General features: G+C 37.0%; 2 protein-coding genes across 2 annotated transcripts in view; one reads left to right on the plus strand and one right to left on the minus strand.

The window, feature by feature from the left end:
- Nucleotides 1-1,427: 1,427 nt before the first annotated feature.
- On the plus strand, nt 1,428-15,997 carry LOC121429077 (cholinesterase 1-like). Its single transcript, XM_041625980.1, has 8 exons — nt 1,428-1,896; nt 2,883-3,045; nt 7,643-7,720; nt 8,771-8,889; nt 11,965-12,129; nt 12,476-13,086; nt 13,829-13,998; nt 15,356-15,997. The coding sequence occupies exons 1-8, from the start codon at nt 1,465-1,467 to the stop codon at nt 15,490-15,492; spliced, it is 1,875 nt and encodes a 624-aa protein (XP_041481914.1). The 5' UTR covers nt 1,428-1,464; the 3' UTR covers nt 15,493-15,997.
- Nucleotides 15,998-20,847: 4,850 nt separating this feature from the next.
- LOC121428421 (MAM and LDL-receptor class A domain-containing protein 2-like) overlaps nt 20,848-24,729 on the minus strand; it is a 37,387-nt gene continuing 33,505 nt past the window's right edge. Inside the window, exons 27-30 of the mRNA XM_041625020.1 lie at nt 24,030-24,047; nt 22,420-22,531; nt 21,670-21,724; nt 20,848-21,032 (exon numbers count right to left, since the gene is read on the minus strand). Of these exons, the coding sequence (XP_041480954.1) occupies nt 20,979-21,032; nt 21,670-21,724; nt 22,420-22,531; nt 24,030-24,047 (239 nt within the window). The 3' untranslated portion in view covers nt 20,848-20,978. The remainder of the gene's footprint in view (nt 21,033-21,669; nt 21,725-22,419; nt 22,532-24,029; nt 24,048-24,729) is intronic.

Below are 24,729 nucleotides of genomic sequence, written 5' to 3' on the forward strand. Positions count from 1 at the left end.
TGAAGAGGGGCATTATAAGGCTTGTTTGTAGAAATTTACTAAGACCCTACGTATTTCACTAACCAAGTGATGCGAGCGCGAAGCGCGAGCTGAACATTTTTTATATTCAGATCCGAAAAATTGACGTTTTAAGGACTGATTTAAGTTAATGAAGAGCAGAAATCTCACCAATCTACTTATGCGAACGTTAGCACGGACATGAAATGTTTTATATCAAGACCTTAAAATAGTGCAATCACTTTAAGTAGTCATGAAAACGAAGAATATGTCACTACATAAAACAATAATAACTCGAATTGCGAGGAAATATATTTGTTGTATATTGATTTGAAAACGGAGGTTTTAGTACAACGGGATTATATATAGAGTTAAACAGTCTATGCGAACACCAGGAACAACATGAACAATGAAGACACAATGAAGCAAATAATGTTTTATAAAGCTATGAAAAAATGCTTCTTATTTAACATAACATATAACATAACATAATATAACATTATAATGAACAATAATTTCGTCTTTCCCCACTACGTTTCTCTTCCCTTTTCCCTCTTTTTCTCCTTTTCCCCGTTTTTTTTTTTTTTGGCCAGCCGATGGGGGGGGGGGGCCCGTGCCCCCCATGCCCCCCCGTAATTACGCCACTGAATAAATAAATCAATATTTGTCGCCTTATCGGAGCAATTTACGGCGGACCCATTTTCGGCGGAGCAGATGTCGACGGAGCAAATATCGGCGGAGCAAGTGTAGACGGAGCAGTTGTCGTATTTTGCGTAGTAGCAATTGTCGGCGGAGCAATTGTCGGGTCTCCGATTTTTAAACCGTTCTATTTAAAGGTAATTTCGAGTCTATTTATGCATTACGGATTGCGTTTTCTTATCAGCAGCCACAAGATGAGACTTTGAAATGCTTGACCCGTATAACGGACCCGTTGCAAGTTAAAGGTTGCGTTTAATCACAACTCAAAACATCAATCGCAGTTGTCTAATACGCACAATTCATTTGATGGTTGCGTTCGATTTCGTAAGTTGCGTTAATCAAAGTTCTTTCTGTAACGGTCCCCTGCAGGGGCCCGTAACACATAGCTTAGCAATCGTCGTAGAACATTCTTTTTAAAGATTGATTCCATTGACTACAATGTACAATCAATCGTGAAAATTAAGAGTATGATTAATCGCTAACCTTTGTGTTAAGCTAAGGAACCCTGGTCTTGATATCAGTGCTGACATGATTAAATCTTGTCAGCAGCTCACTGACATTGAAATATCGTAGAAACAAATAAAATCTTCCATTCTTTTGAATTGAATACAGATAAACTTCTTAACTTATCATTTCAGAACTAGGGCAGAAACCGAACATGATGCATTGCTATTGACTTAACAATGATAAAGAGCACTAATGTCTCCCCGAAGTTAAAAATATCAGCAATATCTATTCTGTGGACGATTGAATTTCATAGTGTTAGCCATGAATTCGTTTCACGTAGACCTATGTATTGCTGTTCTGTGTTTGTGGGGCTCCTGTGCCTTAGCTGTGGAGGTGATTGGCAACCCAGATATAGAGCTCAGAGACGCCACTCTTACCGGTATTACAGTTCGTTTTGATGATCCCTTGTACATGAAGGTTAACAAATCCATAGATGCATACCTTGGGGTACCGTTCGCAGAGCCTCCGGTAGGAGAGCGTAGATTTACCGACCCTGAACCGTTAGTTCTTCAAGGGGAGTACAACGCGACAGAAGACAAGGCAGAGTGTCCGCAGATGAGTCCTCTGGATGACTGGACACCCGAACCAAGACCACCATTTCCTCTCCCAATCCCAACATTACCTGGGCCGATCCCGACTCGAACCATTAGCGAAGATTGTTTGTATCTCAGTATCTACACACCATCACCCAAGGTATAGGAAAACACACCCAATGACGTTGATTCATGCAGTTTAATCGTGTCACCTATATTTATTACCCTGTTTTAAATAAAAGGATTATTTATAGGGTGATTATTTCATTCCAAAAACATGAATTCTAGGACGTAACTAGGGGAGGAGTTGTGCTATCTGTCATAGTAGCACTTACTTCTAGATTAGGGTTGATGGAGTCTATACGTATGCGAGACGTAGATTTCAGATCTGATTTTATTCGACGAGCTTTTGGCCGTTCATCGGGCCTTCATCAGGTCTATATTCATGGAAAAAAATATGCAAACAAGTTCATGATAAAAAAATGTTAATAGAAAGGAAACAAAAAGTACTGAACAGAATTTTAACGAAAATTAACAAAAGAAGGGGTCGTGGACAGAACAACATTAATTGTTGTGTATAATGGGAAACGATTTGGTAACTTAAATTAGAGAAAGGAGTCCAGTATAAGGTGATTAGCTGGGGTTCTGGACATTGGGGTAGTCTTTTTTGGGTAGGGGCTATAATAAAAACAGAAGATTGTAATAGCGTTAAACAAACAATTGTCATAAAAGTTTCACACTATAATCTGTTTCTGTTCATGGTAACTCCCGTAGGAACTCGGCACCACAACATTTTGCTGGTAAACGCCAAGCTGGTATCCAGTTACCTAGGAAACATCTTAAGTCAAGGTTAATCAATTATAATGTCTGACCTTATAGACGACAGATATTACTATCGGGCCTTTTTGTCAAAGTGGAAACAATGGCAGAGTGGGGATTCGAACTCACAACCTTGCGATTATGAATCCAATGCTCTAACCACTGAACCACACGACTCGCAATCCACATATTTCAAACTGATTGATAGTTCTGGGGCACTTTGAGTTACAATGCCTCAAATAAAAATTAACGAGTCTCCAAAGCTATTCTACATGATTTCTCACATATCATGCCCGGTCGTACCCTCTCTCCTTTATCTTATTGTAGCCATCCAGTCTGGTGCCTGTCCTGGTATGGATTCACGGTGGAGGATATGCGGTCGGGGGTGGCTCCGAGATCATCTACGATCCAATACCTATCGTGGCCTATGCCGACATCATCGTCGTCAACGTAAACTATCGACTGGGTGTGTTTGGTTTCTTTACAACTGGTAAGGATGGTAGTGAATTCTTATTCAATCAGCTCGTTAACAGTCAACAAAAGTCATAGAATCGTAAAAAAAAAAGATGTACGAAATCCGTTACCTGAGGTCTGTATGATTTCGCATGACCCGTCTTAGAGATTTATTCATTTTGTCACTTTTATTTTTCATCCTGTAGTATTGATAAAGCAATGAGAAATGTAGTAACATACTGCTTATTGATGTTACTCTACTCCCACTTCCCGTGTGTGCGTGAGGATGTGTGTGTGGGTTGGGTATGTCTGTGTAAGTTTGTTTTAGGGGGGGGGGGTTGATGATTTCGACTCTAATATCTCTTCGAGGTTAAAAAAATATCAGCAATACCTCTTCTGTGGACGGTTGAATTTCATAGTTTTACCCATGAATTCGTTTCAGGTAGGCCTATGTATTAATGCTAACAGTTGTGTGGTGCGTGTGGTTGTATGCGAGGGAGGGTGTGTAAGGGAGGGTGGGGTGTGTGTGTATCTGAGTTTAAGTTTGTTTTAGGAGGGGTTTGATGATTTCGACACGTGTCATTGAAAGCCATTGTTATTTCGTCGACTAATGAATTATACTAAGTGAGACATGTATGATATTAAGAATTCGATTCTCTACTTCCTTGAATGAAATCTTACCAAATAATATTGTTAGAACAAAATAACTCTGCTGACAGGCTCCTAGTTTCATGGCTGCGATTAGACCCTTTGGCAGGGCGACCCTATCCCTGAGGCTATTTATTTACCTATCTAAAATGCTAAGGGAGCACTCCCATGCCCAACCCACTCTTCTTCCTTTTTCATGTTTTTACGCTGCAGTATAAAGTACGTAGATGAAGATTAGCAATAATAAAAGGGGGTAGACTCAAATGAGTAAACCAAATCAATTTTGCATTTTCTTTTGTGAAGGACGGTTTTGACACTCGGAAAGATACGAAGTACAATCATCGTTAACGTAAAATAAACATCGTGGAAGATATCAGTGAACTATTTAATCATTTGCTAATATTTTGATGAACTTAATTGGTCTTCATATCACAAGTTATCATTATATCAGAGTAATTGCCATTCTCTATCAGTACATGGGACAGACATCGATATAGGACTGTATCTTATCAAAGTTTAATATGCAGAAGCTGTAAAAGAAAAAACGGATTACATAGGCGGATCCAGCTTTTGGCGAAAGGGGGGGCGCACTGCCGAGCGGCGCACATATTTTTGCACTTCACCGGCGCCATAAAAGAAAATGTTGAAAAAGAAAAAGGGGTAATGCCTGACCCTGTCAAAACACGCACACGCACACACACACATGCATATATATATATATATATATATTATATATATGACTCATATCATATAGATATATATGACTCATGAGATAGAGACACATATTTCACCGACAAATTAATGCGAGCGCGAAGCGCGAGCTGAATTTTTAAAGTATACTGACCTGAAAACAGAAAAAGGTGCCTGTTTAGGACTGTTTGTAGTAACTCATGAGGAGGATACATATCTTACTACACAGATAATGCGAGTGCCGAGGGCGAGCTGAAATTTACTTATATTCTGATCAGAAAGCTTGATATTCTAAGCATTCTTGGTACCAATGATTAAGATGGGTATCTAAAAAAATGCGAGCGCGAAGCGCGAGCTTAAAATTTTGATATTTCGATCTGAAAACATTACAGTTTAATGTACGTTTTAATAAAGAACAAGTTATATCCAACAAAAGATTATTGCAAATCGAAGCGGGAGTTCTTTTGAGGTTCAGAACTAAAAACGGGACATTCTATTCACCTATTTAATCATGAAAAGTATGGGGTTTAGCTACAGAAATGATGCGAGCGCGAAGCGCGAGCTGAAAATTGTTATGTTCCAATCTGAAAAGCGGATAATTTGAGCACGATTTTTAATAAAGAACGAGTTGTGTAGCTCAATCTCGTTTGCTGATTTCTGTGTAACATTACCATCTTATTGTTTTTGCACATGCGGAATTATTGGGGGAGGCAAAACGATCATTCTTGACCGCGGCGCCGATCTAGATTTGGTTAGCAATAGGCCCTTCTTCATTATTCTACCGGCGCTTATTTATTGAAATCAGGGGACGCTGATCATTCTTGACCGGCGCCGATCTAAATTTAGGTGGCGCCGGTTAAGACAAAGGCAGCGCCGATTTGTCTTGACCGGCGCCGATTTAAACAAGTAGTACTGATTATTTTTACCGACGTTACGTAAGATTCATGCAGCGGCAATCCATAATCGACTGGCGCCGATCTAGAACCAGGAGGCGCCGATTATTCTTGACTGGCGCCGATTTATAACCAGATGACGCCGATTGTTCTTGTCCAGCGTCGATTTAGATTTAGGTGGCGCTAATTATCCTTGATCGGCGCCGGTTAAGACTCTGGCAGTGCCGATTTTTTTTGACTGGCGCCGATTTATAACTAAATAGCGCTGATTATTCTTGTCCGGCGCCGATTTAGATTAAGGTGGCGCTGATTATTCTTGATTGGCGCCAGTTATATGCAGGCAGCGCACTGCTACCGGCGAAGTTGTTGGGAAAAGGGTAGTTAAAAGAAAAAATAAGGAAGATGATATGATTACGCTTTGCTGGGGATAGTCTTTCATTTACTGTTGCTTATGTTATATCAGTGTACATTTTTTTTAAGCAGCGCCTTTTCCCTTTCTTTCCTCTATTTTTAATTTTTCAAGCGGCGCCTTTTCTTTCTTTTACTTTTTTTTATTTTTTTATTTTGAGCGGCGCCTTCGGCGCCGCTCAAATATTAGGGGGGCGCGCGCACCCTGCGCACCCCCTGGATCCGCCGATGGATTAGCTAAATGAGGTTCTACAATTTCATCAATCTCTATTATCGGCTAGCATACATCTCGTGGTCAAAAATGTTTAAATGAGCAAAATCATTATATATTCTGTACAAGGTTTATAGCATGGAAGCTGATAAGTGCCCCAGAAAACAAGGGAGAAAGTCGAAATTTTTTATCTCGTCAAAACGAAATTAGAAGTTATAAAAAATAAAATGGAAGATAAATCCCGAATTTCTTAATTTCAACCTAAAACGAGCCACATATTGCAGGAAGTTTTGTTAAATCACATTTTGCATTAAATATGAAAGTTAAAAAAGTATATGTAAAATTGTCTTTTTGAGGTTCGGAATGATGATAAAAATATTTGGATCAAATGAATATCTGCAATCATTTTGGGTCGGACTGACGAGCCACAACCCATGCAAGGTACTTAACCCTGCCCCCCTGACGAGAAGTTGAAGACCTTTTTATTTTTTTTTCTGCTGTGATATGCCGTTTATATCCGGTTGAGGACCTTTTTTTTTTTTGCTTGTCAAGTTTTTTGGGCGGACGATTTTGCCCCCCTGTGAAAAATCCTAGGTACGCCACTGCTATGACGTCAATATACAGAGAGGCCTAAACATAGCCTAGAAATTTTATTTCATTTCATTTATTTTCCACAAATCAATCAAAATACAAAGAAAAACATACAACTCATTCCGAAATAGTATGCATAATTACAATATAAAAGCAGATTCTAAGTGGATGGACCTAAAGTAAAACAAAAGCTTGTTGTGGATTTTATGTTAATATTCAGACGTTCATTCGAAACCCTTATGATTGTACCGGTTAAAGTGATGATATCACAAGCTTATAAAAATCTGTCCCAGATCAGATTAAAAAATAACCGGATCGTATATTTATTCGGTGCGTTAATGAAGTTGATTTCATGATCAACTGAATCTTATCTTCTAGCCTCGTATCATTGTTTTCTTTGATCCTACATGTCTTATCCCATTTTCACTTTTTTTTCTTATCTCAGAGAGCGTCTAATGAAGGTACTTGTCGGATAGCAGTTTCCATGTAACAATCAGGCACCTGAGCGCTGCAATGAATACCAAGAAATTTTGACTTGTCGAACGACAAATGTTGACGAAATGTTCACCCCAAAACATGACTTTAACCTTCCATATGAATTTCGTATTGTTTTTCATTGGTTAACACTGTTGTACAGGGGGGGGGGGCGGCCTTGGGGACCCCCCCCCCGAAAAAAGAATGAGAAGAGGAAAGAGAGAAGCTGAAATATGATACCAATTTCTGCATAAATTATGTCAAAATCAATCACAAAATTGGGTTTTGTATTAAGATATGTCAAAAATTTTGCTCTTTGCTCGCTCGCTGAAGGCAACTTACTATTAATTTCACCCGATACGCCATATCTGGCCCCCTCAAAATGTTGGGCTCATTACGCCACTGCTGATGAAAACCAGAACGCTGTTCAGGTTACTTGTACGAGTATTATCCACTTCAAGTACAAATTTTCCACCGTAACATAGCCTACATCTATGAAACAGAAGAGAGACGCTTACACATAACGTACTGGCTTCAGTCATCCTCCCGGGGTGGACTCGAACCCACGATCTTTGGTTCGTCGGGCAGACACTTTACCGACTGAGCCAATTTCTCTCTATTCGCTCTTCATAATCTTTTATTTCGTGCAGCTTTCAAAATGTAACGCTATCGAATAACGTGATTCATTTTGTTTTCGATACATTTTGTTTTCGTGATAGGAGACGATGAAGCAACGGGCAATTATGGTATGATGGACCAGGTGCTCGCTCTTCAATGGGTTCATGATAACATAAAAGGTTTGTAACTACGTCAAAACAATACTATACATCCTTTTGCATAATGTATCCATGGCATATGACTTCTTGGATTTATTTAACTACGAAGGTACGCGAAATGTTTGTTCATATTCGTGTTGTCCATATTGTTGAATCAGTATTGCACTCCCCCAGGCGTTTTGAAACTACATGTACACAAATCGAAATGTATGTTTAATCTTTAATAATAAATGTCGCATGCTGTAACGAGTGTTTCATAACTTTGCTTTGGAAGAACAAGGCAAAATTTTCGTAGGTAAAACTATCCCTTGGTCATTCTTATATGCCCATCTGGTACGATGTAATGCAGTGTATCGAGGCATGTGTTCAAAATAGTCATGATTATGATGATAATAACAGGGGCGGCGGAACGTATGTTTGTTTGGGGGGGCAAAGCCAAAAAGGCACTAATACCATGTGAAAGTGGACATTTTGGGTGCAAATAGATATCTGCATCATCAGATCACGTTACTGCCTATAATAGCTTTGTGTTTCGTGATAATTAAGAGTATTTAGACAAAAATTTGGAAATCTAAAGTCGTAGCACTCGCTTTGTGGTCCGGTCTGTCGCTAATTACTGTCAAAAAGACTTTCTTCCTCTTGCAATGATTTCGTTGGTTGGATAGAAAGTGACCGTCAATAATTTTGCATTATTTTAAGAGAAAATAAACTATGCAGGGGTAAATCTAGCTTTTGGTAAAAGTCACATAGGTACAGGCCTGGACTGTCGTCCTGAGATATTTTGCTAAAAAAAAATATTTAGAGCGCGAAGCGCGAGCTTAAATCTCTAGACATTTCGTTTATTTAGACCTAACATTCTGAGCAGTTTGTGTAGACATGCAATAGATCCGTATAATTATTAATGATTACCGCGAGCGCTAAGCACTGTACGGGACCGACGCCATCGTCATGGATCTAAAAATAGTTTAGTAAATTCATCGTGTCACTATATATACTAGTATTACAAGCCCACTTCACATCCTCTAATACGCCTTATTGTTCTAGTTGTTATTTTGGATTCATTTTTTAAAGATTTTGGAGGTGACCCGAACCAAGTCACGATCGCAGGGGAAAGTGCTGGTGGGGGGAGTGTAAGCCTACATATGTTATCTCCACTTACCGATGGTCTCTTTCATCAAACCATTATGCAGGTAATGTCACTGTCACTCCCGTGTAACCGACCCAGGGCCGACCACTGCTTAACCATCCGTCGGTTTGGAGTCCGTTTCTTTGGTGTGATTGTATCATCACACAGAAAACACACACACACACACAAAATACAACAAAGCCAGAATTGAGCTCAAAGGCACGTTCGTGAGAACGGCTGAAATCGCTGTGAACTGTTTGCTACACACTTTTTTTTTCTTTTTTTTTAATTATGTGTTTTATTGGTATTCAAAATCACGTATAATCACATACTTAAAATGTTGGGCGACATACTGTCCACTGTGTTGGGTAACGTTTATTGGTAAAAAAATGTACACTTTTCTGGGCGATTATTATCCAATCGAGCAAATCTATTACCCAGTTATTAGATTTTATTACCCAATGTGGACAGATTTTAACCAATGGTTTTGTGGACAGTATGTTGCCCAGGGTTGGTTAAAAGTTGGGTACTTTTTGCCCAACTTTAAGAGTTTAAAATGAACTGCATTATATGTACTTATGCCCTATTTATTTCTGTAATTTATTTTGTTTTGTGGAGACAAAGGAAGGTCATTGAATTCTTTCTATAAGTTTTTCAGTTGTTTTTCCACTTCACCACGTTTTTATGATTGTAATCATTTTTATATACGGATTCTTGTTTGTAAATTAAACATTTTTAGCATGTAAGCAGGTATTTTCGTTATCATTTTTTGGGGAGTTTAATTATAATCGTTTCTATGAACGGATTCGTATTTGTTATAAAATTAACCTTCTCAGCCTGTGAGCTGATGATTGTTTTATTATTTTTAAATACAAACCAATTCTTTCTTCACTCAAAGATTCCAGATGTCCCAAATAAAGATGTGTGAATTCGCAACCCAAACACATGGCCTAAATATATTCAAAATAGTGGTTACTATGTAGGAAATAAAGCATTTCAAAAATTTGTTAAATTTGTGATGACTTTTTAAATTTATTTTATATGCTTCAATGGTGAACAATAATGTTAATAGATATCTATAAGACAATTCTCAATTCTTTAATTTTTGTTAATTTTGAATAAGTATTAAACGTTTGTCTCACATTTAGCTCTCCGCAATTAAACCAAGAATTCCAACCATAGTTAAAGTTTGAAATGGAGTTCGCATTTTACCTCTGTCCATCCTAAAATTTCAGGTGAACCCCCCTACATTTTTTGCTTGTCACATTTTTTACTTGTGTCCATCTCAAAATTTCTGGTAGACCCCAATAAAGTGTTTTGCTTCCGCCGCCAATGTTTGCCTCTCCTGCATAGCAGAGCGAGAGGCGATGCTTTTTCAGACGGCGGCGTCAACATCAAGTTTTAACCGAAGTTTTTTTAGTAAAACCAAGCCATAAGTTTAATCAAGTAATACTAAACATTCTGCCTGAGTTCCAGGTCACATGACCAAGGTCAAATGTCACTTACAGTCAATGAACTTTGGCCAAGTTGGGGGTATTTTTGGAATTGCCATCATAACTTTAAAATGTTATGGATAAAACTTGGACATGAGAGTAATCAAGTGACATTGAACACCCTGTGCAAGTTTCAGGTCACATGACCAAAGTCAGAGGTCATATCAGGTCAATGAACTTTAGCCATGCTGGGGGTGATTGTTGAATTGCCATCAGAGCTAAGTTAATGGATATAGTTTATGAAATGTGGACATAAGGGCCATCAAATATCACTGACGATCACTGACGAGTCTTAGGTCACATGATCAAGGTCAAATATCATTTATTATCAATGAACGTAGTATCATAATCATTATAATTGAAGAGTTTAGTTGCAAAAGGGGTTAGGTCCACTTTGGACCATTCCGAGAAAAACCATGTTTATATTTTCACTTACTGCAATATTCTTATGAGAAACTAAATTGTCATATGATGTACTACCCTATCATGTGAACATAAAATTGGGTATAAAAGAAATCTACCTGTCTTCATTTTTCTTCTATATATTCTTTAAAAAAAATCATCATTGTGGACCTAACCCCTTTTGCAAGTAAACTGAAATGAATCCAATCTATTTTGATTACAAAAGTGAATTTTCTTTGCCACTTTTATTCACGGTTCATGTGAATTTCAAATTTTGTTTGCTTTCATCAAAGCGACTTAAAATTCAAAGGTTTTTAGACAGAAAACAAAAAAAAATTATGAACAATGGACCTAACCCCTTTTGACAAATGAGCTCTTCAGAAGAGTTTGCTTGCAAAAGGGGTTAGGGCCACTCCAATAAAATCATTTTCTTTATTCTCCCATATTGCAATATTCTATGTGAAATTAAATTTTTATGATACACTACCATGAGAACATAACATTGGGTATAAAAGAAATCTACCTGTCTTCATATTGTTTTTTAAACATTCTTTTCCAAAAAAAATCTGTGTGGACCTAACCCCTTTTGCAACTAAACTGAAATGTACCTAACCCCATTTGAAAAAAAGTGATTTTTCTTTGCCATTTTAGATCACTTTTTAATGGGGATTTCAACTTTTCGTTGGTATCATCTTATAGAGCTACTAAAAATCTATAGATTGAGACAAAGAAAAATTAAATTTGATGAAAAATAGACCTAACCCCTTTTGCAAGTGACCTCTTCAATTATGAATGATGTGTTTTGTGAATAATTATCTCATAGTAGTCTTTAAAGTCAGCACTGCTGGTAAATTGAATCCCGTAATGCAGGCAAGACTACCTGAGGCGCTACCCTTGTTATGTATCCAGGGGCCCGTTGCAGAAAGAGTTGCAATCAATCGCAACTCTAAAAATCATGCGCAACTTGATTTTCAACCAATCAACAGAGCACATGTTGGACTTGCGATTGATTTTTTGGCTTGCGTTTAAACGCAACTCTTTCTGCAACGGGCCCCAGACCCTAAAAGTGAACTGCTGTTTTGATTCAACAATTTTCGACAAAGACTTTATTGGTTGTTCTTTATCATGAAGGGCATTCTATAATATATTTCCTATGTTCTTGAGTCCGCCATGCGCCATGGAACGAAAACTCCCTATTAGACAGGTGTTTAGCCTTGAGTATTTTCTATTCCACTTGCGTACAGAGTGGTAATGCCGTGTGTCCTTGGGCGTGGGCGACTATGGATCGGGCCACAGAGGGACATCGTCAACTTGCAGAAGCAGCTGGGTGTCCTATCGATGATACTAAACTCATGGTATCCTGTATGCGTGATGTTGATGAAAACGAGCTCACCAGGCTTGCCATTATGGTTAGTAACCCTGTCTAGAAGTTTTACCATAATAAAGGTAGTATTTTTATCATACAATAGATTTACATTTACATTACTAAATTGTTTTTGTATAATTGAATAGGTATTGTCATGTAAGATAAATATACATTTCGCTGAAATGCCTTAGTCTTGTCTAATGTTCCATACCCCCCCCCCCCTTCACTGACGTGTAACCTACATTACTTTTCAAATACTCTGATTGGGGGAAAAAAATCTTCCGGTAACCTTATGTAGAAATCTGACTAATAAAACTTTATAATTCCAACATAATAGACTAACATGGTTGACACATGCCAACTCATCCCTCACATATTTTCATCATTAGGAAGGTAATGGAGCCATCTCATCTCCAGTCGTCGATGGACACTTCTTTCCCGAAGATCCCGTTGAAATGGTCAAACGACGACAATTCAAAGTTTTACCAAGCTTACTCGGAAGCAACGAGGACGAGGCGGCCATTAATTTCGCATTTCTTGATCTTCCTAGTTCCTTATTCGAACCTCCCATCGTCAATCTCTCTCTCTTCATGTCAACTCTTCCAAGACTCACTTATAATGCCAAAACAGACTTAGAAATATCTGCAGTTGAACAGCACTATGTCAATTGGAAAATTGCAGACGATGCCTCAGCGAGTCAGTTAGATGGGTTGATACGACTTTCTACAGATCAGACTTTCGCTTGCCCAACAGAATACTACGCACGCGCCCTAGAGGCCGCGGGGGCGGAAGTGTACCGGTACGAGATGACACATGATCCTTCATGGTCGGTTTACGCGGGAGTTCCAAAGTGGACTGGAGCGTCCCACGCTGAGGATCTACAGTATGTTTTTGCATGGGGTTTAAATCCTCCGTTGAATGGAGTTGTTGGACAGACCGATGCGGAGAAGTTCATGTCGATTGAGTTCGTACGGTACTGGACCAACTTTGTGAAATCAGGGTAAGATATGAAACAAGTAAAAAAGCGAATCTGTTATGAGCCGTTTTACTTCGTCGGAAGAAACCCAAGTAATATAGCTTTCCGGCTTAAAATGATAACCCGCAATATCCGCACATCTGTCACTTTTTTATATTGCGAAAGAAAGTTTCTTCCAGTGTAAATAACGAAACTTTCAACACAGCAAAAACTGTGGTGTTAACCGGTGTACATAGAGAATCACACCAGTTATTTTACACCGGTGTTAAATTGGTGGTGTTAGTTTTACACCTATGGGTGTTATTACAACACCTTTTGTTGTTAAATTTACACTCTTTGGTGTTATGTTTAATCTCTAGGGTGTAATTTTAACACCTCAGGGTGTGGTCCTCTATTAACACCAATTGGTGTCGGTTTTAACACCACAGTTTTTACAGTGAAGAAGGAGTAACTTGGTTTCAGGGGGATATAATGTGCATGTGTGTGTATCACCATGGTCACTGCGAATCACTGATTCTCATTATTCTTTTCAGTAACCTCACAAATCACCAATGTACTTCCATTGAATATAATATTCCCATTAAATAAATCGTTGCAATTGCTTTTCACATTTTTATTCGTTATCAGTTTTCAACATGATATGAGTAGGGTAAGTACTTCTTGTATAATTTGGAAGATTGAAGATGTATAAATAATGGATGTCTCTTTAGAGTATCTGTGAAATGTAACCAATTGTTTATTAATTCTTAAATACATCCGATCGTAGAAATCCAAACGAACCTATCTCGAGTAGCAAGTACCCAGAGTGGCCTAGGTATACCATGCCCGAGCAAGAATATAAAAAGCTCTCTCTAAACATGACCAATGGTAGGGCGATGAGGGCAGCATCTTGTTCTTTCTGGCTGAACTACATGCCGGGTTTGCATCTTCAAACAGGTACTGGTAACTGGCAGTCGAATAGGACATGCTATACAATCACACCCAAACCCAACTCCTCATCGTCCGATATGTCAGTCAAAACCAAGTACACTGCAAAACTCCGGTGTTGATTTAACACCAGCCCGCAATCTAGCCACACCAGAGAAGTGTTAAACACAAGTTTGGTTTTGGTCTAACACCAGATATGTGTTTATACAACACCAATTAGTATCAAAACAACATCGGTTTGATTCCAAACTGGTTTTGTTCAAATATTTCTCTGGTATGAACAGATATAGAATCCGGGCTGGTGTTTAATCAACACCGGAGTTTTTGCAGTGTAGCCTTAATCGGTCTGGAGTTTGGTTTCGTTCAAGTGACTGTATCATTAAACAATCTTTACCACAATATTCCGAACTAATTTGGTTCGAATTATATTTTCAATTAGTAGAATTTCTAACAAGAGCTTCAAATAAGACTTTATAAAAGTTGGCCTATGTATGCCTGACATTATAAAACAATCCATTGAATGTGTCTTTGATCTCCTTTGGAAGTCCCACCTCCTCTCCTTTATGGCCGACATAAAAAAGTCGAATTCAGTTTGCCTTTACAGTTTTCTGTTTATTAGAACGCTGACTGTAGCTCGTTGGAATGGCATCGGCCTCATGAACGGAAGGCCTGGGATTGATCCCCGGCTACTACTCACAAAATATGGGGCCAATGGTCTTCTTGCGACTTGTGAGATGCTATTGCATTGAGAAAGAAGGGTGCGATAATAATATGCAGGGGCCAGTTAGTGGCCATTCTCGATAAATTAAACATTTATCATCAGCACCTTACATTCGATGCTTTGAAGTCCTTTTTTAAAAAAAATAAGTGATTGTGTATGAAGAGAAAACAGAGGGCTCCCGGAGAACATTCATCTCGCAGCAGGCCTATTTTATTGATAAAAGTAGCATCCATTTCGCAGACGCTATTTACAACGCAGCAGTTCCTTTGAAAATGCAATTCGAATCACAATGAACAGGTTAGAGGTCATTCTCGAAAGTTGGTGGACCAGGACAGCATATCGTCTTAAGATTCGGACCGGACGAAAATTGCAAATTTATGTCGTTGGTCCAGATCCCTGGATGACACTGTTGTTTTGACTCACCTATTTTCGTCAAAGACTGCTTTGTTAAAGACGAGCTTTTGGTTTTGACAAACGAAACCGTAGAAAACGTATGAGAATTAAGTGATTAGTGCCCTATGCACTGTCTGTATATCATCCGCTGACGTCTTTACTGTTCAAATCTTGTTATTGCATGGTTTCCTTCTTTCAATATTAAGTCATTCTTTATATTTATGGAAATTCATTTTTTTTTACTTTTTGCAGCTCCAATCGAAGACATATACGAAGATTGGATGAAGCACTACGAGCTGTGGAAAAATACTGACATGCCAAGTTGGACAGAGGAATTCGACAAATATAAAGAAGAAAACACATGTCCTACGGCTTCTCCATCTCCTTAATTATATAGTATGATTGACCTTCAGCAAAATATTGCCCCAATTAAGTCGTAGACGTGGGTTATGGGTCAGCTTATCGCCGACATGACCGAGGTCGTCTTTGCGCGCGTCAATGATTACGCCCATAGTAGAGACCAAACCATAGAGTTATCAATCTCTTCCCGATATTCACGTAATCTAGGGCAATACAGTTTTTATAACCAGCTCAGACGTCTGAAACGCGTAAAAATAATTCATTTTCAATTAAATAAGTAAATGAATAATGATTAAGTAAAACTTTAACCAGTGATGGTGCAAGGGAGGGGGGGGGGCAGGGACGGCCTCTGTATGATTAATTTTAAGTCGGGGAATAAAGAGGAGGCAAAGGTAAGAGGGAGAATTTTTCATTCGAGTGGAATATGGTGTTACAATATTAGGTCGCCTCTCCCATCCCCTCCAAAGAATTTGCCTGCCCACCATAGGCGGCGGAAGCGGGGGGGGGGGACGTGTCCCCCCCTAAATTTTAGGGGGGGGGACGGTCCCCCCCCCCTAGATTTTTGTTTGATAACCTTTTTTTTTTTGCTTGTCAATTTTGTTGTCCTGCGTCCCCCCTAAATTCACGTGGCCCCCCTCCCCCTGAAACGTGTTGTCCCCCCCTAAAATTAAGGTTGATGACTTTTTTTCCTTTTTTTTGCTTGTCAAAATTTTTTACATGTGCCCATCCAAAAATTTCAGGTGGACATCCCTAAATTTTTGGGCTTCCGCCGCCAATGCTGCCCACCCCCCCCCCCCCCCCGATGATAACTATCAAAATTCAATATGTATCAGGTTCATTCTTTGAATCAGCCAAGAGTTCGTATTTTGTAATGCTGTATTGCTATGCATATAAGTTGGGCACTGAACAGTCCATTGTTTGTTACAAATGCAAAAGAGATTTCAAAATGAAAACTCAGTTTCAGACGCCAAAATTGTTCAATAAACTGACTGAGATTTTAAAAGTTTAGATCTTTCGATAGTTTTAAAAGGCATATCTTTGTTTTCTTTTATATTTTTTAGCAAATGCACCCACACTTCACCCCTCTCGTGTAATATGCTTAATATGTATTTCTTTTATTATTGGTGTTTAAAGTTAAACTATTGGATTGGAATATTGGAATGCCATTTTTTTATACTTGTTTTCCGAATTAATTCATTATACATTTTTATGTGAATGCAGGGCTCTCAAGGAGAGCAGGTTCACTGGATTTAAATGGAGAATGACTACATTGTTTCATTAAACTGAAATAAATTGATAAATTGGATCTGTACAATATGTGTAACGTGGACATGGTGAATAGAAGTACTTGTGGTAAAGTGTCTGGTAAGAAACTATTGTCATTGTGCACATAAACCTATACAGTCTGGCGCGCCATGCGACGTATATCACATCGTCAATCGCGCCATTCCAAATTACAAACACCTTCATGACTAATTGGCTTTGTCCGCGGACTAAAAAATCATTTTAAATCGCCGAGTCGTCTTTAAAATACATTATTCTCGGTGAAAAAAAATGACAAAACAAAATGATATGCGATTATGTCGTGGGTTTATGAAATAGAGATGAACGCTTCCGAATCTGGTGTCACAATCACATAAGTATGAAACATGGATATGAATACTTCTGATTAGACACACCTGGGGCCCGTTGCAGAAAGAGTTGCAATCGATTGCAACTGTAAAAATCATGTGCAACTTCATTTTCAACCAATCAACAGCGCGCATTTGGGACTTACGATTGATTTTTGGGCTTGCGTTTATACGCAACTCTTTCTGCATCGGGCCCCTGGGCGTTGTGGCGTGCGCCTGTAATCATGGAAGTTCATGGTACCTCCATGATGAAATCAATACAATTATAAGATGATGTGAGTGATTCGTGTGGATTTCGTAAGAATTTGTGGGAGAGCAAAAAACATATAACATAATTATATTTGATTATTAACAATAAAATAGTGGAATCGGTATTCATAATTTAGTTCACCAAGAATAATAACTTTCCATCTTCTTCTTTCATTATATTCTAAGAGATTATACAATTCAGAATAAAACTGAATTGGGGCTTCAATAAAAACATTTGATGTGTGCGTGTAAAAGTTTTAAACATTAAAATCTCTTAATTTATATCTTCCAGGGGAGTGTTTCATTTCCATCCGACAAGTTGTCAGATCTGACATCTTTCTCTGATGTTGATTGGCTGAGAGGTACTGTTACTATGGTAACTGTCGGATAAAATGGGACTTGTCGGATAAAACGTCCGACAAGTCCTTTCATGAAACGCTCCCAAGAAGTATAAATTTTAGAGATCAGCCAATTAACTAATTCATATTTAACCATAACCATTTTGTCAGTTTGTCTAATACTAGTTATTGATTGAGATTCACCTGTGATAATTTGTCAGGGTTTGGTTTCTGTCAGTCAAAGGCCCTCTGCTGGGTAGAATAAGTGGATACATATAACAGCATCGTGTCCAGGTTGTGTGTATTTTGTAATGTGCGTTTTAAAGCAGATACGAACCAATAGCGCCATCTCAAGTCCTCAACTACTCATACTTGGCCAGTTTCCTGATCCATAATTCTAGTGTAGTCTAGTAATATAGACCCACTTGAATGATAACATCTAATTAACTACTCAAGTCACTTATACCGCAATAATCATGCTACCAAGTAGCAAAACAGTTACTTTTCCTCTCAAAACATTTTAGTTTCTAAATACAAATACAATTATAGGTCAATTTATTCTCTGTAGTATTAGTATATATCTGAAAACGTACATTTTAAGACTATGTATTCATAACACACGGTCAATGAGAGACCAAACAGTTCACTCCCCCTTTAAAGCAATGGAGGAGTTTGATCCAAAATTAATGTCCCGCGCATTTTGCTAGAATGACCAAACTTTGCAGTTGCCAAAATGCGCCGTGATTAGTGACGGCATATTCTAGTAACTGCAAAAATACCAAAGTGTGCCGTAACGGTGTGTTTTTAGCGCCGACACCAGTTTTGGGGTGCAGTGATAGAACTTTCCCTGGGTGCTGTTTTCCTAGATTTGCCATGCACATCCCGTTTTCAAGTTCATATACACCCAAGATATGTCTTCACGCTACTGGACTAATCTTTATAAAATGATAAAAAGCCTATGTAAATTAATCCATAAACTTAATTAAATACATATGTGATTTTTATTTCATATCAAAATACAGGAGATCAATTTACCATGATACATGGTAACAGCCATGTCCATACAATGCAAATATTCCCGAAAACATTGACAGTTAGTGATTACAAACAATTCGACAAGCAACTAGACATTGATTTTTACACTTTGAGGAGTGCTTTAGCCCATTAATCTACAAGACATGAAGGATGTAACATTTGGAATTCACTACCTTTATGTATACAATTATGCAACAATATTTCATCATTCAAGAATAATATGAAGGATTTATTTCTCTCAAATTACTGTAAGTGATATTTTTTCCAAGTACTTTTCACAATTGAGGTATATGAAGTTTTTTTTCATTCAAATGATGTCTTACCATGGTGTAATGATAATAAAAAATATGCATTTATATACTGCAAAAATATTTCTATACATTCTATCGCGCTGCAAGGGGAATTATACTTGTCTTTTGTTGTAATATATTTTGAGCTAATTTTAGTTAAAACAGATTACTTACCTATGTTATTTAAGTGACTCTGCACTTCAAACATATTTTGTTTATGCTTGGTTCCTATATTCTGTCAATTTATTTTTCTTATACATGGTAAAAAATGAAACAAACAGACAAATAAATTATAAATTTTGGTACATAAGAAATCAATATATTCGGAGATGCATAGATGGAATTGCATATGAGAGCATATACAAGGGAAGGAAAATGAAAACATTAATGAAAGAGAGATGGAAAGACAAAAGGAGTCAGAAAGTGGGAAGATACGAAAGCGTAACTATCACTTCATGATAGAGAAACATTCAAAGAGAATAATAATTGACAGTTATAGGCACATTCGTACAAGTATAGAACAACTTTGTTATACATAAAACAAATAAATTGGTCAGGATGTAAATATAAACAAAATTCTAGTTGCATTAATGAAATTATATACTTCCAAAACATCATATTACAAGTGTTTGAAAATATAAAAAAAGCCCTAATTGAATGAAGATCTAAATTGCATCCATGCATGGGTAGGCTGATCAATGTTTAAAACTTCAAAACAGAAATAGGCAATCATGAATCATATAATATCATGTTATAACTTCCAAGATGTTTACTAGTACATTCGGTCAATGAAGTACGCCTGTAGTCTCTTTGTGTTTGTGATTAATTGATCAATTATAAGATGGCCTTAAATGAAAATGAAAGGAGTAAGTAACCTTTACTAAAATCTAAGAGACAGACAGAGAGAAGGGGAGAGTGGTAAAAATAAGAAATGAGAGGAGGTGACATCAATCTTGAGGAAATTGAAATTTGGGCTCTATAGGGAACCTATCAGTTTCCACACAGGAAAATACATCCTCTTTATTTACAAACAGAAAAACAGAATAATCATGATATTTGTATTTTTTATTATCAACGTTATAGTTATTCCAGATTGAATGAGCATGTATAAACAAAATCAAGGAGGAAATATGTTTTACTGTTAACTTCCAGAAGAACAGTCATGTCTATGACAAGTAAGTATAAGAAAACAATATTCAATAATACAAATATTCTGATTAAAAAATTAGGAAGAATACATTTCTAAAAATTCATATTTGAATGTCTGAAATAACAATTATCTCAACAGGATCAATTGCATTTTATTTTCAATTTTCAGAATTTTTATTATCAGGTTTTTTTTTGGTTTTTTTTAATGTATACATGTATTTTTTTTATTACCTGGGGCCTGTTGCATAAAACTTTTTACCTGAGAAAACTCTGGTAAAAATTGAAAACTAAGGTTAGTCTGATGTCTGCCATTGACTTTAACACAGGGTAAACCTGGTAAAAACAACCTTTTTACCCGAGTTTTCTCAGGTAAAAAATTTTATGCAACGGGCCCCTGGTGTAATAACTGTACATTAATTAATTGGATATAAATGGGTTTAAAGTAAACACGACATCTATAATTAAACATCTTCTAAACATCGGAGGAAGATACCTAAGATTCAGATTTGTATCATACTTTCTCCATTTTACCCTACCAAATACCAATAAAGGCATTTAAATGAAGAATCATAATGAATCATTAACATAACAATATTTATGCAGTTAAAGGAAAGGACATGGAAGGGGTTAGATATTCTAAAGGGAAACATAAACCTTAAAGCAACACGTTATCCTGAACAAAAAGAAAACACAAAATATATATTTATTCCCTTATCCTTTAGAAAAGTCCATCTATTGGTTCTATAAGATTTAAAATCAAATTATTTGCATTCAGGTGTACTTGGGCATAAGGTAAAGTTGCCATAACAACCATGGATACTGATCAAGCGTCTGACCTATTCATCGAAAAAGCAATCTCCTTGTTGGTGGGAGTTTCCTGAAAAAAAAAAATACATGTGAAAATATATTGGACATCAGAGACAACAGGTCAGCTATTTTGAATAAATGTATTGCCTGTTGGGACCCAGTTTTGAAAGCTCGTTGATCATTTCAAAACTTTGACATGTGTCTGCAAAAATCATATAAAAAAAAACTATTTAGCCTCATATGACTGGAGCAAGTGGTAATATGTTTATACAACTGAGAGTTCTAGTTTGCAAAGGCAATCAGCCACATGCAATGAATGCTATTTCAATCTTTGAATATATCACACACAGTGGAGTTATATTCCTCATATTCTACAGCTATATCTATACTGAATAGATATAACCTAACAATAAGGTAAAAGTTGTACAAGTTTTGGTAAATTTTTCTGTTTATTTCTGTTTCTGTTTATAACTCCCATAAGAACTAGAGAGGACAGCATTTTTTGCTGGTAAACGCCAAGCTTGTATATAACCAATTACCTAGGAAACATTTTATGTCTAGGTTAATCAGTCAAAGTGGCTGACCTTATAGACAACAGATATTACTCTCGGGCAATTTTGTCAAAGTAGAGACAATGGCAAAGTAGGGATAGGAACTCACAACCTTGCAATTATGAGTTAATTTCTACCAGACAATTTAATACTCACACTTGCATATCCTGGGTTTGACATTCCTGTTGTGAAAGTAGCTCCCGTAAGTGCACTGCAAAAAAGACGCAAGAATTGAAAGGATAACTTCAGCAGATAACTTTAATCTGACAGATGTACTTTTCATCGAGGGACCTCTGTACTGAAGTACCAAATGTTTGATGTAAAATTAACTAAAACTGATGTCTTTGCCCTATATTGTATTTAAGGGACTCAATCAAATTAAGAAATTAATATTTTCAAATAATATAGCACCTGGAGTTGACTAACCCTTAAAATTAAAGGCTATTAAGATTGTGGGATTCAAGTATGAGGTGATTTCAAAGAGTGTATTTTAAGGGTAAGGGTTTCCAGGATATGGCTTTTAAATGCATCACATGGTTTCTTAAAGTATTTGATCATTAATCTTTTTTGCTAATCCTTGTAACATCATTCTTTTCCTAAGGAGAGGTAGGGGTGGGGTAGATCTGCCTCTCCCCCCCTCAGTACAGGTGCAAAAAAGTTTTAGCAAAAGTCGTATGTTGGTTTCTTATGCCACTGATATAATCCCCATAAAATCCAACTGTGAAAAATGCCCCTCGTGATTATTCAACTTCAGTAATAATCCCTTATTTGTGGTAATCGCGAAAGGTAGAATACACACCTTGATTCTAATTTTTTTTTTCTGCAATCACATCTAATGGACTACATTCTGAAGTGGGTGCCCCACCAAATAGCCATGGCACATTCTGAACTTAAGAAATTACTTACGGATCGTTTGTCTTTCCTTGGTTTTTCCTGACGAAGTAAGCAACCCCCAATGAGACAGCCACAAGGAAAGCTAATCCAAATGTAACACTCAAACCAATTATTAGACCAAGATCTGGCAAGAAACAGATGTTATAGTCAGAATTGGAGGGGCATAGCATTGTTCACAAACAATACAGTGCCCCTCCGATGCTTTGTCTCCTCCGGGTCACGGTCCGCCACTGGTTATAGTTATGAATGTACATATATATGTATATCTACACAAGTAAATAAATGTTTAAGTGAATTAAACCATGCAGGAAACAAAATATTGTTGATGCTCTGGTCAAAGACCTTCACTAGCCAAGGTGACTGAAACATCAAAAGCATTTATCAAGAGTCTTTGACTTTCATGAATACATGTGTGACTTCACTGAATGGTTTTTTTTTACTAATACATCAACAGTATTCCTTTCCAGGGGTATCTGTGTGCTATGTTATCCAGCACAGTATTGTGAATAAACAACAAATGAAAAAGCTTTGGCAACTCTCCTAGTAATACCTAAATAAGTGTTTGGTACTGCAAAATTTTACTCCATTGAGTGCATGTCGAAAAGCTTTAATCCATTCTTAAGGCTATTTTAAGAATTAAATATATATACATCTGGAATGAATCAAGAAAGTAACAGTTTTGTAAAGCTCTTTAATCAAACTTTCCCAAAGCTGTACTCCCTGTTTTGAAAATATTTGTCACGATTAACATAACTGCATCTGCCTGGAATAAAACCCAAGACCCTGACTTTGGACTCGATTGTCCCAATATGGAGTTAAAGAAGTCCAGAAAATAATAATGTACAATGGAGTTATGAATCACAAATTAATGAAGCTTTTAAATTGATCCTTCCCCATTATGAAGTGCATGTATACGGTATCTATCTTCATTATTCCATTTTTCCTAATATAGCTATTAATTTCATTGATTTAAGTTCTTTTGGTTATGTGAGGGAATTCAATACATACATATTATACCCAAAAATAATGGTTTTAATGAATAATTGCTCCCAGGATATGATTCACCAAAGGTCGTCGCACAGCTGGCAGAGCTAGGGGCGCAAATTTCTCGCAAAGCAGAAGGCCGCAAACATCAAATCCCATCTAAAATCTAACCTATGAAATATCAACTTATTTTGGATCAACTTTACCAAGCAAGTTCCATTTCATCATTCAGTTAAGTTTGGTCTGAAATAAGTTGATATTTTAAAAGTTTGATGGGATTTGGTGTGTGCGCCATTCTGCTTCGCGAAAAATTTGGGCCCTTTTACCAGCCGTGCGACGATTTAATCTTATCGTTAAATATGACTGTGACATCTATGCAGTTTCTGCAACCATCGTCATAAATCATGGTGCATCCTACCAAAATCAGTAGCAGTCCTAATTATTGAAAGATATCAATAAAGCAAAACAATCAGATATGGGGAGCCTTTCATGACACAAAAGGTCAGTAATTTTCACCGACAACTGTTATAAGCGACTAAATTCCTTGCATCTGATTGGCTTACAACAATATAGTTAGTAAAAATCACCGACAAGATGCTTAATGAAACTCTTCTCAGATAACATGATGTAATACTCACTATCATCTTTTGGAATATCTGTACACGTAAACACATCCGCACGAACACATAAATAAAGAAGATGGAAAGAGAGAATATATACACACAATCAGCTGTTGATGAGTCTAGAGTAATCATATGACATGTTTCTTCTATCATTTTGATATCTTGGCTTAGTATTCTGAACATTATCTTCCTTTTATATCAGTATATTCACATATTTTGAAGGCATACTTGTGGATTAGTTAAGGTAAGGTTAAAGACCGTTGTGCAAAAAGTCAAAAGGGTGCAAAAATAATAAACTAATGGCAAACGTTATATCTAGCATGGTAACAATATTCTGTCCTTGGGTTTATTTTATTTTGACATGTAGTCTCTTATGCATCACTATTTTCTGACAAAAAATGTTGAACTTATCTGCATATTTGGCCCTTGAAGTATTAACACTTGTCTGGGAGTACCACATAAAACAATATTTTTAATAATTCAAAATTTTAAAAAGTCAACAGAAACAATCGGTGAAAGTCAAATTTTGATGTACTATGCTTTCTATAAATTTGCCACATAATACAATAATTTTTAGAATATCATGACTCGTTTCCACTTAACTCCTTGACTGCAGATAAAGAGGATATTACATAAAATTATCATAGTCAACTTTCTCATGATGAGGAATAATACTGTACTGTTTATCAACACGGCTCTTGCTGTTGATATTTGT

The sequence above is a fragment of the Lytechinus variegatus genome, chromosome 15 (genome assembly GCF_018143015.1).
Source record: "Lytechinus variegatus isolate NC3 chromosome 15, Lvar_3.0, whole genome shotgun sequence".
NCBI lineage: Eukaryota > Metazoa > Echinodermata > Echinoidea > Temnopleuroida > Toxopneustidae > Lytechinus > Lytechinus variegatus.

Bases quoted from the DNA above. Each gene is read 5' to 3' on its own strand.
- LOC121429077 (XM_041625980.1), top strand. From the start codon at position 1,465: ATGAATTCGTTTCACGTAGACCTATGTATTGCTGTTCTGTGTTTGTGG. The intron at 1,897-2,882 runs GTATAGGAAAAC...ATCTTATTGTAG, and splicing joins TCTACACACCATCACCCAAG to CCATCCAGTCTGGTGCCTGT. The intron at 12,130-12,475 runs GTTAGTAACCCT...TTTCATCATTAG, and splicing joins TCACCAGGCTTGCCATTATG to GAAGGTAATGGAGCCATCTC.